We start from the raw sequence: 16077 nt of genomic DNA, 5'->3' as shown, positions 1-16077 counted from the left end.
TCTGTCTCGCTCATGTCACCGTTTCGGCTACTTCGGGCTGTCTCGATACCGCCCGATGCTGTTTTAGTAGTATGGTAAAAGTTGGTTCTGTGCATATCTGGGTATGCACGACCGCTTGCTCTTGTGCGGGATTTTTTACTAGAAGATAGCTCAAATAATGACCTGACGGGAATTACGAATTTCTTACATCGATCACTGGGGCACAGATGTCGTTGTAATTTGTTATGTGGAGATTGAAGACAAGCAGTGCAATGCACAAATGCACGTACCAAGGAACCGCCTCTGCGTACAGGTATAGATAAAACGGAGCAAATTAACGCGTTCAAAAGGTTAAGTAATTCTTTTACAATAGATATATGTATACTTATTGCATATTACATGGTAGCAACAAATGTGATATGATTTACTTTGTAATATATTATGCTGCTGTCATTATAATTGTAATTTTAAGATTTAGTGGTTATTAGTTTGAGGATACTATTGATATATTTTCTGACATCATTTATAGAATTAAGCGTAATCCTTACCGGCACTTTGCCGAATCCAATACTCCATAATAGCGTAGGTAGTTGTCTTATTATGTTTTGTTTAGTTTGTATAAATTCTGTATTATCACTATTATCTTAAATATATATAAAAAATAAAAATAAATGTTTAAAAATATTAATATTGTTTATCAGTTTTACAGACTTCAAATGATTTTTGGTAATGTTTTGTAATGTGCGGACTTGTCGTGCCTTTATTGTGGCGTGTCGGGTAGTATCTCAATAAAGAATATGCGTGATCAAGTACTGGTATTTATTGGGGAGCTGCTTGTAACAAAAGAGGGACTCTACTAGCATGCGTCGCCTTTTATAGAATATCGCAAGCATACTATATCGCTTGCACTTATACACCTTAACACAAACATCACACATATTATGGCAAGTTTGCAAAACGTCTTAAGCGATTGTTTGCCATAATGTGCCAAATTTATTATAGAACCTAAAAATATGACACAAATGGGAAAGGGTATAAAATCAAATACATTTAAATAAAATCTTTTCAGTGTTTTGAGTTATTTAAATTTGAATATAAGACAATTACGAATAATCTGTCAATATTTCAAAATCTCTTACTACCATAACAGTAAGCAATAAATGTTGCTTGTGTCGTGATGGAGGACTTAGCCAGCCGAGGAATTGAACGCACTACGCCTGAGTGGGACCTAGATGCGATGCCAACTCAGCCTACTGGTCAAATCTTATTTGAACACTTTTAATTTGTTATTTTTTAATGATAAACTAATGTTTATAAGACAAGGTTTTTTATGCATAGCACAAAGGATAACAAATTATTATAAACAATAATTAGACGCCTGAAATATCCATACAAACTGAAAATGTCTCCAGAGTAAAAATAAATGCCGCCGATGGGAATTGAACGCGCACCTTCTGATTTCCGGTCAGGTGCTCTGGACCACTGAACTACGTCGGCTTATTCCCAAACCGCCAAATAATTCAATATCTACTAGTATTTCAATCAACAATGACTGCTTATAATATTTTTTCATCTGTAAACAACCAACTTTACTTTTGTAGGAAAGCCTTTGTTAGTTCTAAATTTCCCACTAGATGGCGTCGAGACATATTATATCTACATTTGTTGGTGAAATATTTTGCAAAAAAATTACCTGTAAAATTGAAAAAACTTTAACATGCTTAACAAAATCTGATTTATCTTCTCAACGGGACTATTTTTACCGATACGATAGTTCATCAATTCACATTGAACTAATACAGAAAGCTGTTAAGATTTCGGTGAAATATTTACATAAGTTTAGTGAGAAAAGGACGATCAAAGTGAGAGTGGACGGTCACTAGTTGAGGGCAATCATTAAATAGTTTACCCTACAATGAAAAAAAATACAAAATAAATAAAATTTATTCATTTCAGTATTAAAGTACAATTTTATTATTTCACTTTTAAAACAATTTAAGTAAATATAATTTACTTTAGAAATGAAGTACTACATATTGAACATTACATAAATATGATGAGATTTCTTTAACCCTTCAAGCATCGAAAGGACACTACTAGCCACATACATCATATTTCATTAGAGCCCCTGAAGAACAGATCTGACCGGGGCGTCCATACAATACAAAGGTATTATTATCTCTTTAAGAAATGTGATTTGTTCGTCGTTATAAAGAGAAATAATTATTCTTTAAAATTTGTCTCAAATATTTATATTTGATTTCGTGGATAAAATCCTAAAAATTGTCAAAGTATATGATCACAAATTGGCGGAATTTTTTCATTGAAAGTTGAAAGTTAAAAAAATATTAATATTTTTTTTATTATGCAGGGTGTATCGGCACGTACCCAACAAACTTTAACCAGCTTTTCCTTAGCACATTTGGAGTAAAAAATGTTATGGGCACTTTGCTGTCCGGTAACAGTTTTTTTCAATTAAAAACAAAAAATGATAAAAAAATCCACACTCCGTCACTGCCATTGGCATTGTTTCTCGTATTCAACAGCTGTTATTAGCAAGTGTGTCAAAAAGCGTCTTCGTTCTTTCATACATACTAAATAATAATAGCTAAAAATGAGACGAATGGTGCCATGCCATTTCGTTGTGATCGTAAAAGCGCGCTAATGTAGGTACGTACGTATATTATTCAACAAAACTCGAATAAAATATTGCCAGGTGGGTTTTCAAACTTTGACAAAGGATAAAACAGTGGTGACATGTGGTGAAAATATGAATAGTAAATTTTTTATTAAAAAAAAATGTTACCGGACAGCAAAGTGCCCATAACATTTTTTACTCCAAATGTGCTAAGGAATAGCTGGTTAAAGTTTGTCGGGTACGTGCCGATACACCCTGTATAAACAGCATAAAAAGTGAAGTAACAATTTTCTTACTGATTCTCTACTTAAAAGTTATATGTTTTCTAAATATCGAATTCTTTCAAAATTATGGATGTTTCGTATAAGTTTTCTTGCTAAATATTTTCATGTTTGATGTTGTAAATTTATTATTTAGAAATATCCATATGTATTTGAAATAAAAACATCTGAGAGATAATTTTTATCTAGTTTCTAAAATTACGACTTCATAAATAAGAAATATATAGAATATTTAAAAAAAAACTTCAGAAGTCTTCCTAAATTACATGAGTAACTTCGCCGTCAAAATCCCCGGTGACTGTTGAGTCGGGTAAACAAGGTGGGTAAAGACGCCTGAAGGGTTAAAAAAATTCATAATATTATAACAAACTAGGGGTTAAAATTTCTACCACCCCAAATTCTTACGTTTATTTCTTATTTTACTCTAAAAATATATCACAATGCATTATTTTACATAACCATAAATAAATGTGTTTCATATAGTGATTTATATTTGGGGTATTATGCCATGCTGCGCTACCTCCTTCTTTAGCCAAAGTTTCGGACACCATTACAGTGTCCATCATCAGGACAGATGCATAGATATTGTGGTAAGTGTGTATTTATGTATGTAGATGTGATACCGTATTTAAGCTGGTATTGCAGTATTATTTAACATGGTTTTTTGCATTTAGTTTTGGTGTAGCCATCAATTATCAGATACCAAGAACTATTGAGCTTAGCCCCACTGTCTTTATTAATATTATTGGGATTTTTATGAATTTCAATTGCCTCCGTAATTAGACGTGCTCTATGTGTTTTGGGTCTTCCACGATTTCAGGAACAAATCCAATATAATGGCCAGTTTCAATTAAATGCTCGGCGATTGCCGATTTGTCAGGGTGGCCGAGTTTACACGCTTAATATAATGCAGTCCGAAACGTTGGCTAAAGAAAAACGTAGCATACAACACGGCATAATACCCCAAATTATGTATGTTTCATGTACATAATATGATAATTTACAGTGTTAAACACTAAATAACGATAATAAAAAATAAACTTTTCACTCTCTACTTATGTAAACTTTGAATTGTGTTTAGCATAAGTCTAATAAAAAGTGGATACATAATAATACCTAAATAGGTACAAAATCAACTTGTATATTTTATAATTTAAAAGTTAATAAAATTAACTATCACAACATTCTGGCATGTTTGTAAAAATATATACGTACATAATTTCAATACAAAAGATATTGTTATTCAAAATTAAATAAAAATCTGATAAAGATAAAATGTTATTCGAAAAACATTTGTCGGAGATTCAAAATTTTTTTTAAATAAAGCTACCATATAAAAATAATAATACAATTTCTTGTCTTAAAAAATGGTAAAAATGATTGTTACCTTACATAATATAGTAAGAACTTTCAAACTTCAGTTTTAACTGTTTTACGGTCACCGTTAAAAGCCAATTCTTCTCTTGTTTCAGCTTTTTAACTATTTAATTATTTATACAGAGACGGTAAGTTCACGTGAGCATTCGTACATGGGTGCATGGTGCATCTCCCATTTCACGTCATTCCTTTGAGTTTGTTTCCAGGTCCTATGAGGGTCCCCTTTTTCCTGCGTATGGATCGATCTGGAGGATCCTGTAGCGGGAAGGATTTTCCCATCGGAAGTTCCCCTTTTTCTTCCCCGAAGGCCACACTAGGGAAGAATCCACCGAGGTGGTCTCAGTTCTCTCCTCCACTCCCCCTAGGTACCCCAAAGACTTCTAGTTTTTTTGGTTGAATGTTCCATTCTTAGTCTCACGAGTTTCTAAGGGAAATAGAAGATCCACTCCAGCAAGAAAGGAGCCGAGAATGGGCGTTTAACGGGGACCATTCAAATGTCAAAATGGCGCAAATCCCAACACAAGACACTTCTCTAATTGTTTTTTACAACTCCGCAAACCTTTTCGTGCCTTTCCATCTCCACGGGTCTTCTACACGAATAAAGGCAACGTTCACAAACATACGGACGGACTCCGGTATGTTTCAACTTATGCAAGTCCAAACTGGCCTTATACCCACACGAAAAATTACACTCGTTACAGAAAAACAGCTTCTCTTTCGTGTGGGTAATTTTGTGATTCCTCAGATGCATCTTCTGTCGGAAAGATTTAGGACAAAGATCACAAGAGAATGGGCGTTCGTCCGTGTGAATCATTCGGTGAACTTTGACCGAGTTGACTCTTGTGTTGGAATAGTCGCAAAAATCGCAAAAATACAAGTCGTTTTCTTTTTTGAATTCACCCGTTTTGTATTTTTTGGGACGACCCGGCTGTTGCTTCTTTTCCTGGTGTATGTTTGCGGGTGGGGGGAAGAAAGGTTTAAAGATGTTACCCACTTCCATTTTGCCGCCGCTGCGATAGTCTTGGACTCGATAGTCGAGTGACATGCCTCGAATGCCTTGTTCCGGATGCAACGGTAACTGAAATTTTCACAAAACAATAAGTTTTATTATTAAAATTAATGAAAGTCATATTAAAAAGACTGTTAGAATCCTGACAATATTCTAAGGGGGTATTTCACTATCTCTGATTATGTTCTGACTAAGCACTAATCCGCGGATTAGTCATTTTTCGTTTTCACTATATCTGAATAACGCTAACGCTCGGGTTAAAGTTCGATTTGACTAATCAGTGCTCGAACTTCACGTTAGGCGCTATTCTTCGAACCAAAGATGGCGTCAAAACATTCCGAGTTTGACAGCTGAGAAGTGAGTCGAATTTTGTTGAATGAATTTGAATGCTTGTATGATCCATCCTGAATTATTTGATTGTGTTCAAAATAAGAAACAATGTATTAATTCGACACGAATCTATCTAAAATGACCTGATAATCAACATAACATAACCAAAAAAATGCACACTTTGCGGTGTGCGGACTGTGACGCATGACAGCCGTGGCAGTAGATGGAGTAACTGCAAACATTTTGCGATGTTGCCAGACTATTTCGAGTGTTATCTATCCGGAAGCTCGAAACAATGGTGAAACGGTCGCCGTTGAATAACGAAGTTATTCTGATCTTTAAAGCCAGCCAACGGATAGTTAGTCAGATATTTAGCCCGACATAGTGAAATACCCCCTAAATCAAATGATTGATCAAAGATCACAGTTTGAAAGGGAGATATGTAAATAAGAATGTTAGAGGGAGCGCGCTATTATTTAAAAACAATAATAATTAAGCGAAAATGATGAAAATATTTAATAAAACATGACTCGTTTGAAATAGAGCAAAAATCTAACGACTAATGCTTTACCTGCATTTAAAGATACACTGTAAATTTTTTCATGCCTACAACATATTAAATGATAGAACAAAATGTGTTTTTAATAATTTTCAGAGCATACTTTAGGATTTTTTTCTATCAAGGTAATTTAATGTTTCGGTATAACAAATGTATGGATATTATCTTCAAAAGTAATTTTTTTTTTTGGATATTAGAAGAGTTAACGAGAAACTTGTTATAAATCGGTATAAATTGGGTAAGCGGGGGCTTAACAATGTAAACAAATGGAGTTTAAAACATAGTGGGTTAAGTTCATAATCACCATTTCCGATTGGGTCTCCAAACCTTTGCGTTCGCTCAAATTGTACGGGACATCTTCTGGACGTTCCCTCTCTTGATTGCAACTAACGTCGACCGCGTCAGCTTTGGGTCCAAGCTTTTCATTATGTTTCAGCCTGTGATTCTGCATTAAAGTCTTGTGCACGGTCGTAAAACTACACACGTAGCATAGATACAACACCTTGGAATGTTTTAGTGTATGTTTCTTTAAATACAAGAGATTCGTGGCGGTAAAATCACACAATTCACAACTGTAGGTCTTTAATTCGATATGGACCGATCTATGGTTGACCAATTCGCTTTGCACCGCAAAGGTTTCATCACACATGTTGCATTTGATAACGGTATCTTTGCACTTCATCTCGTGCTTTTCTAGGACGCTTTTAACCCGGCAACGGTACCCACACTTGGTGCAAACAAACGATTTCTCTTTATGAAGCAGCTGGTGTTTCAGCAATCCGACTTTTCTTTTGCTTGTAAAGCCGCACTCTTCGCAGAAGAATGTTTTATCTGTTGTGTGCGTGTTTTTATGGTTGATCAAGTGTTCTTTTTGCCGGAAGGTAGCGGAACACACGTCGCATAGGAACGGACGTTCTCCTGTATGGATCATTGTATGAACTTTAACCGAGTTCAAACGCTTGTTAGAATAATTACAAAAATCACAAAGATACAACCCGTCGACACGTTTGCGTTGATTCCTTTTGAACTTTCTCGTCTTGTAGTCTTCTTTTGACTGCCTTTTCCAATGTGAATTTTTTGTACTGCCGTCGGAATCAGAATTGAAGTCTTCTTCTTTATTTAGACTTCCATCTTTTTTTGCTGTAGGGTGTTCGTCTTCGTTGCAGCTGCTGTTTTCGTTGAAGTCGTCTAGACTATCGCCCATATCATTGTTGTTTCCGCTGAAATCGGATAACTTACTCTTCAGTTTCACTTTGACTTTTAACTTCGATAAGGGATCCGTATCGGATTTCGAGTCGTCTTCTGATTCTTCGTCAGGTTGGAATATCTGAATGACCTGAAAAAAAAAGGTAATAATTAACTAACAAAATGCTACAAAACTAATATGCCCTCCACACAATCCCATTTGCAGAACCCAATATGTTCGGTTCTGCAAATCGGATTGTGTTTAGGGTCTATCCTGCCACGGTAAATAAAGACTTTCAAGGAATACACTGTGTTTTTATTTACCACGGCAGTATAAGAGCCAGTCGTTTCACAGAATTTGAACAATTCATCAAATTTGAAAGTTAATATATAATAAACAACAGTCCCATAAAGGAATAATAATCAGCACTCGAATACAACTTTCACAGAATTTGAATATGTATTAACTATGAAATTTGACAAATTGTTCAAGTTCTGTGAAACAACTGGCCCTTAAATGTACACAAAGAAATTTTTCATTTAAATAATAATATTCTCTATAAATGACGTGATAAATCACGGGATATCATAATTGTAGGATTTGTGAAGCTGAAAAATAATATTTACCTATGTATTTATTGTCTTTCAAAGAAGAAATTTACCTGATCGAATGTTGGTAAACATGAAAAATTACAATCCAATGATATTATAAAAATACAATACATGTTATATTCAATACTAATAGAGGAAGAAATGTATCACCGTATATGAAATGAATATGTATACAGGTTGTTAAGGGGAGTTACTTGACTTATTTTAACCAGGGATTCCTGACATTATTTGGAGTAAAAAATGTACATGCAATTTTGGAATTCAGTGACATTTTTGATGTTTTTTTTATTTCAAATTAAATATAAAATATCAGTAGGTATTGGACGGTCAGGATTGAGGTTAGGGGTTGGTCAGTTACCAGGATGAGTGACCAGCAACGACATATGCACAGACATATGAATATATAGACTAGAAATTAAAGATGAGGGGTAAAATCAACTGTTGAAGAACGAAGGGGGTAAAGCTGACTGTGATTCGTCAATAAATCAATCTGACAGTATATAGGCATCTCGCATTATAATATCACCATTTAATTCTTAAAAGTAAAATCTGCTTTTGAATGAATAGACATTTTTACAAGGGAGCGCAAATTACTCGCCACGTTATGAACAAATTTGCGAAGTCCAAATTCGGCAAAATAAATTTCTTCTATTTTCAGAGTCGAATATTTCGTTTACGTATTTAGTTACGACACTTTTATAAGTGTTCATAATTTACTTCCCAGCAACCAACCAGCTTTGTGTTCAGACGTATCTCGATGTGATAGTATATGTTTCTACAACTGATCCATATTATACGATGTGAATATGCTTAAAATAAAGTAAAATAATGCTTATATATGGAATGTAATACGAAAATTGGGTTTATTCTCTTTTTCACATCTATTTTTACAAGTTTTCATACCACAAGCCACCATTTTGCCGTGTTATTTCGTAAAATGAACCGATGATGCCTCGACCATAGTTCGCACAAGAATGATGACGTCACGTTTTCTAAATTCACTTGAGGCCATACGCGAGCACAGCCGGCTCCAATGGAACCGGTATGGGGAGTGGGGAATAATACGCTTTTGATCACTTAGGGCAGGTCTACTAATATTCATATGTCTATGGACATATGGAAGAAATTTTTTTGCTTGGTGTGGAAAAAAAAATTTTTTCTTTCCAAATGCCACCGAATTTTGGAAAGGACCAAAATATCTTTTACATTTATTACTTCAAATAATGTCAAGAATCACTGGTAGTACGTCCCTTAACACCCTATATAAGAATAATTTTCAAAATTAAAAGTTTATGCTTTACGCAAAATAGTGTTAATTTATTTATTTTATTACTAGCTGACGTGTACCCAGCGTTGCTTGGGGACGTTTTGAGGATGTGAGGCCTTTTTAAGATGTAAAAATCCGTGATACATTATTTTCATATACCTCGTAAGGTTTAGCCAGCGTTAGCAATGTAAGCGCCCGAAATTTTTTTTTTACTACTCATATTAATAATAACATTTGGATGATTTGTATAGCGCTGTTTTCATGCAAAATCACCTCAAGGGCGCTGTACAAATATATAATACATTTCTATAATGATCTATGTTATTACTAACTATATATGGAGATAATATACAGTACAATCTTACCTGGTAGGTCACTTGAGATTAACACTTAATTAACATTAACTAATTGTTTATTAGCGAAATTTAGATACAGGAATTAGGACATAATTGGATATAACTGGACTTTCTCTCAGGAATGGTATATTTAATTTAAGGGTATGACAGCTTAAAAGGGTAAGTTTTTAGTTTAGACCTGAATTCTGTTGGACTTGTTATGGATCTTAGTTCCGGAGGGAGTTTATTCCAAGCCTTCGGCTCAGATACTTCGAAAGCGCGATCACCAAACTTAGTATTTAGCTTGCGTTTAGGTTCCATCAGTCTGCCTACAGCTAAGATACTGATATTTGATATATATGATACTGATCTAAGAGTTGACTGCCTAAGACCAGTGAGGAACTAGCGTCATTGATCCCTTCAGCACCGGTGCGTAGTCGGGATACACGCCAAAAGGGCGCCCAACATTTGTACACGGTTGACATTTGTCACATGACAACGGGTCGCTTCTACGATTCGTTCTTAAGTTCAACAGCTCGGCTGTGGAACGAACTGCCGGCCTCTGTGTTTCCTCCCTCCTACAACATGGGACTCTTCAAGACCCATGTTCACTCCATCCTCTCCACAAAAAGACTTCCACACAGCATCCTCAAAGATGACATAGGCCCTGAGGGAAATTATTTTCTTCAGGGCCTCCTGTGTGGAGTTAATATAAAAATTTTAAAAAAAGTGTTTTCCGGGACGCATAGTTCAGAGATGTAGGGTGGGGCCATTTCATTGATGGATTTAACCAACATCCAGCACAATTTGTACTGGATTCTTTCAGGGCACTTGAGCCAGTGAAGGTTACGGAGGTGTTCTGAAATGTGCTAATATTTTGAAACCCCACTTATTACCCCTTCCTGCTGCATTAAACACTGATTGTAGTTTGTCAATTTGATATTTTGGAAGGCTGGCATAAATGCCGTTGCAGTAATCGAGACGTGAGACTACGTAAGAGTTGATAAGTAGTTTTGTTGCTTCTGTAGGAAGATTTCTTCGGACAGACTTGAGTTGTCTTAGGTGAAAAAAAACGGTGCTTACAGTCCTATTTATTTGACTTTTAACGAAAAGTCTGAATCTAAATCGACACCGAGAAGTTTGGGATGATATCGATGCCGGAAATAGGTGAATCGTCTATGAAATGTTAACGTTTGTTTGTGGCCGCCCAGAGAAACTCAGTCTTAGATGGATTCAGCTACAGCTTGTTTGAAGACATCCAATCTTGAGACTATTGATTTCGTTTGAAGCGCAGTAAAAATAAATTTGCTGATCGTCAGCATAGCAGTGAGACAAGAGACCAAATGACTGGATTATTTTGGCGACATCATTTGTAAAAAGGATGAAGAGAAGTGGACCCAAAACGGATCCCTGGGGTACCCCTGAAGAAAGTGTAGCTTGATATCATAACATACTTTTCTCTGCTTTCTAAAAATATAATACGCATGTAATATATATATAAACCTTCCGGAAGAAATTCTCAGTGAAGTTAACATTGTTTAAGTTAAGTATATTAATTTTTTGTATAAGTAAGGTTTTGTAAGCGTGCAAAATATAAATAAGGGGAAAATTAAAAAGCAAAATAATAGAATAAAAACATAATATTATAGAAGAAAAATATATAGTGGAATATATACAGAAGAAAAACATAAAGATGAAAAACATACAGAAGAAAAACATACAGATGAAAAACATAACATAGGGTTAATCTTTGTCAAGTTGCAACATTGTATCTATATTCTTCCTTCCTGTGTCCATAATCCATATCTTAATACTTCTTTTGAGGACGGTTATTTTTTTAATGGTTTTTGGTTAATGGGTCACGAATAACCTGACAATATTTTAAAATCTCCTACTACCACCACTGTAAGCGGAAAATGTTGCTTGTGTTGTGATGGAGGACTCAGCCAGACTACGCCTGGGGGGGACCCAAATGCGATGTCAACTCAGCCACTCTAAAAATGAATAGGGCAGTGTCTGTAGCGTATCGGTATGAGCACTTACGCCGTCTTTGTTTGCAGTAGGGGGTTCATCTTCGTTGCAGCTGCTGTTTTCATTGAAGTCATCTAATCTGTCGTCCATATCATTGTTATTTCCGCAGAAATCGGATAACGTAGCTGCAGTCTCCAATTTCATTTTGACTTTTAACTTCGATAAAGGATCCGTGTCGGATTTCGAGTCGTCTTCAGATTCTTCGTCAGTTTTGAATATCCGAATGACCTGAAAAAAAAGGATAATTAACTTTAACTGATTTATTTATACTGGGTTTTACAGACGATCACACTTACGTGAGAACAATCCAGTTATAAAAGCTCGGTTAAAACAAAAATAGGTTTTTCTTATGTGAACACTGCACAAGAATCCAAACTGCTCCCAACCGTCTGGCGCCAGTGAGACCATGGCATTCCCAATTGGGGTATGTTGTGAGGCTGTTGCTGAAGGTAGTGGGGAAAGGAAGGAGATGGAGAAGAGAAGGTGGGTGAGTGTTTGGCTATTCAGATCTGGTCACTAAACACAGCTAAAGCCGTGCAAGTTGCTTTAAAGCAACGATTCAATTCTAAATGGTGGTCTTACACCAGGGCGAAACTGAGAGTATCTTCCACTCTGGAACGTGCCACGAGCGTGCTATGTATTATTTTTAATTAATACCCCCGCTACCCTCGGCTTGCTAGTCAAGAGCCTCACCCCTCGCCATGGATTCCGTCAACAACTACAACAATCACGATCGTAATGTATACAAGGTATCTGGAAACTCGTAGTACAAGCGGGAAATTACATCACATTCTGAATAGGTTTTGTAGTACAACATATTTCGTTTGAGCTTTCGTTTTCGAGTAAATTGAGTCCGAATTTGGAATTCTTTAGATCAAATTTGATAAAAATCAGTCGCTAGAGTGTTAATATTAGCTGTTTAATGCTTTTTTAAATGTGTCGAAGGGGAGCTTGGCTCCAAAAGTTTTTTTAACCAAAAATAGTAAAAATAAATAAAAAATCGAAATTGTCAAAATGAAATAAATAAAAGGTTTTTTTGTTTTTTCTCTAAGCAATGTAGATTCACCAGTTTCCGCTTTGTACTATGATTTTCAGAACACTGTGTATAATTATTATTGTAACAAAATATGAAATCATTCCAAACCTTTTCATTATTTCTGCCATTTTCACTTAGCTTCTTCAAAGTTTCAAAATCACTATCAACATCGTCATCATCTCCTTCGAAATAGCTCTCTCTTTTAATCGAAACCTTGTCACCACCACCTCGGTGACTGCGTTCATGCTCCTCCAAGCTAACTTGATCCATAAACACGTCCGCGCAAAGGCTGCAAATCAGCTGCACGCACGTCTCCTTATGCTCTTCCAGTTCCAAACCATCGCCGCAGCTAAAATCACACTTGTCGCAAACGAATATCTTTGCATCGTCGTGCGTTTTTCTATGATCTTCCATACTAGATTTTAAACTGCTTGTAAATTCGCATAAATGGCAAAGATAAATCGTTTCTTTTAAGTGGCGTATTCTATGGTTTTGAAGATGTTGTTTTCGTCTGTAGCTGGCGGTACATAGGTCACATTTGTACGGGGTTTCGCCAGTGTGGATGAGGTAGTGAACGCGGATGGAGCTTAGTCGTTTGGTGGCGAATTCGCACAGATTACAGCAATACATTTCGCCATCTTTTGTGCAGATATCCTTGTAGCGTTCGATGGTATCGTCGCCCTGGCGAATGATGCTGTTCAGCTGGCTGAACTCGTTGTATTGGTCGAGGAGACTTTTGCTGGAGGAAGCGTCATAGACAAAGCCGCCAGTGTGAGCCTGGAAGTGGAAAGAATCACAAATAAGATGAGCATTTTGTCTTGTAATTCGTTTGAACACCGCAACAAGAATCCCAACTGTTCCCAACCGTCTGGAGCCAGTGAGACTATGGCACCCCCTATTGGGGTATGTTGTGAGGCTGAAGATAGTGGGGAGGGGAGGGAGATGGGGAGAGAAAGGTGGGGAAGTACCGGGCTATTCAAATCCGGTCACCATCAATACTGAATGGTGGTCTTACACTAGGGCGATGCTGATAGTATCTTCCAATCTAGAACTTGCCGCAAATATACTACTCATTATTTTAAATGAGTTAATTGAGAAGTAACACAAATTAATCAAGTAAAATTTAGTGGCACACGCCGGGATTTGAACCTGCAACCTCCGGAATCCTAGTCGAGAGCCTTAACCCTCAACCACGGAGGCAGTCAAAATTACTCCTTTTTTAAAATATCCGATACACAAAGTATACTTTGTATCCTGATAAAGAACCATTGATTCTGAAACATGTCGATCTTAATTTACTATTAAAAATATATTATTATCGAAAAAAATATATACCTTTTCTATGTGAGATTTCAAATGCTTCACCATTTGATTTTCCTGGCTGAACTTCAATTTGCAAATATTGCATGGAAACTTCTTTGTGCGTATGATCCCATGATTCTCGCTATTCGGGTCTTTTGCCATATGCAAAAGTTGGTGCTTCTGCAGGTTGCCCTTGTGCGCGCACGAAAAAGAGCAAGCGCTGCAGGTATAGATTTTCATGGACTTGGCGAGCTTTGCGTCCTTCCCTTTCGCGTGCAACGTTTTGTGCTTTTGTAGATGTTGACGGCGCGTATAACTCGCAGGGCACACGTCGCACAGGAACGGACGCTCACCGGTGTGGAGGTATTTGTGTACGCGCACCGAACTCAATCTTCTACTAGAAAACTCGCAAATATCGCAGTAAAATAAGCAATTCACATTTTTTATCGCAGATTCTTGGGGTTGATTCAGTTCGATTTGATTCAATTCCGTATTACATTCATTGACTAAGTTTCCGTCAGTCAAAATGCCAACTTTAACGCTGTTATCAAATTGATTGTTTTTATGTGCATCGTCATTGTCAAATTGTTGAGGTAATGTTGTGTTTTGAAGTTTGCTGTCTAAGGTTGCATAATTTATTTGTTTGTCTTTGGTAGACAGTGTTTGATCCGGCTTTGTTACTAAAAATTGTGAGTCTTGGTCCAATAGGTCTTTCTGGAATACAAAAATAAACAACATATTAATATTACATCTACATCGTTCAACTCCTCAGGCTAATTTTTTCAGTTTTGGAAACAAACAGCTATTACTCATAGTCAATTCGTTGGGTCTCCCTTACCGTCATAGTTAGAAATATGAACTAAACGGTGTTAGAAAGAGAAAACACCAAGCTTTGTAGCTAAATATAGAAGTTTACCAGAGAATTAATAAAATGTGCACCAGGTTCCAATCGCAATTTGAGAAAAATTTATGATTTTTTTTAATAATTTTTTTTATATGAAACAACAAAAAAGTAAGGCAATGTTTAGAATCCATTTATCTAATAAAATATGTTGTAGCGCACAGTATTTCGACCGACGCACGGATCCGAATACTTTCTCCCTCACACGCATAGCGCCGTCTCGCTCGGCCACTCACAGCCCATTCCCCGTACAGGAAGACACCCCATTGGCCGAGCTACCCCCACCCCTCCGCCAGCGGCCGGTACTGCCCTGGCCAAAGGGTATATAACGCCGTGCAGCCCATTTTGAAGGCAGAGTATCCAGTCTCCTGGTTAACTAAGCAACAGAATCCTAGTGGTCATTGCCCAGTTAAACACTCCCCAGTACCAAGTTGTGATGAATCAAGGTCTCTCCCGAGGTAGATGATATAATCCGTCATAGTAGCGCTATCTGTCGGCACAGTCGCATATGAATTACAGGGAACTGCATACAAAGGTGGGGGAGTTTCCTTTAGGGTTGCGACGAAAGGGGAAGGCGTGACTTTCTGACAGGACAAAGGGAATTACAGATAGGGGGCGTGTTTAGGGTTTGATTTATATAGCATCGACCTTGGAAATATTCCCACAAAATGAATAGGTGAACGAACGGGGCTAGGATCAAGGTTAAATCACTTGACATTCTAGGAGTTCACAACCTTTTTTGAACGCATAACTTCACTCGGACGGAGCGAGATTTGGTAGCAACAGGCCTGTTACTCGAGGTTAAAAGAAGTAAGAGGGTTGCCAATTTCAGACACTTGAGAGAGTTGATTTTTGGGAAAATTTCGAACATGGTTCTGCGTCATTTAGTCGGTAATAACCATTATCGAAAGTACTTAATTTTATACGTGGCTTATGGAAGACGAAAATACATTAAAATTAATGTATAGACGCTTGGCAGAGGAATTATGACCGAGTACATACGGGTTTGTTGTGAAGGGAACTTGAGACCTCTGATTGATTTGAAACGAGTTGAGGGACGAAGAGAGAAGATAGGCGTGTGACAGAATCATTAAGGCCAACACCCATAATTGCAGAGAGGAATCGTGAAAATTCAGTAATAGTTCTTAAAATGAAACTGGCCAAAGAAATAAACAGGTTATCAAACCGATGCGATCTCGGACGAAAGGCAAAGGGTGAGCGACATGATGTGTACT

General features: G+C 36.7%; 1 protein-coding gene across 2 annotated transcripts; it reads right to left on the bottom strand.

The window, feature by feature from the left end:
- Positions 1-1937: 1937 nt before the first annotated feature.
- LOC149410390 (uncharacterized) lies at positions 1938-14298 on the bottom strand. Of its 2 annotated transcripts, none has more exons than XM_089649013.1 (5): positions 13975-14298; positions 12748-13416; positions 11616-11831; positions 6478-7509; positions 1938-5353 (listed from the first exon to the last, which is right to left on the bottom strand). In XM_089649013.1, the coding sequence occupies exons 1-5, from the start codon at positions 14179-14181 to the stop codon at positions 4808-4810; spliced, it is 2670 nt and encodes an 889-aa protein (XP_089505139.1). In that variant the 5' UTR covers positions 14182-14298; the 3' UTR covers positions 1938-4807. The 2 variants fall into 2 exon arrangements, with proteins under 2 accessions (XP_089505139.1, XP_089505140.1); XM_089649014.1 differs by having other exon boundaries at positions 5135-5353; positions 6501-7509.
- Positions 14299-16077: the final 1779 nt, after the last annotated feature.

The sequence above is a fragment of the Hesperophylax consimilis genome, chromosome 28 (assembly GCF_061612785.1).
Source record: "Hesperophylax consimilis isolate HC1 chromosome 28, BYU_Hcon_1.0, whole genome shotgun sequence".
Lineage (NCBI taxonomy): Eukaryota > Metazoa > Arthropoda > Insecta > Trichoptera > Limnephilidae > Hesperophylax > Hesperophylax consimilis.
The sequence above is the reverse complement of the archived record's forward strand: the minus strand, read 5'-3'. Positions and strand labels throughout refer to the sequence as shown.

Excerpts from the sequence above, each read along its gene's own strand:
- LOC149410390 (XM_089649013.1), bottom strand. The coding sequence starts at position 14,181 with ATGAAAATCTATACCTGCAGCGCTTGCTCTTTTTCGTGCGCGCACAAG. Across the intron at positions 13,417-13,974 it reads TGAAATCTCACATAGAAAAG|GCTCACACTGGCGGCTTTGT; the intron begins GTATATATTTTT and ends TTCCACTTCCAG. Across the intron at positions 7,510-11,615 it reads CTACTGCAAACAAAGACGGC|GTCATTCAGATATTCCAACC; the intron begins GTAAGTGCTCAT and ends TTTTTTTTTCAG.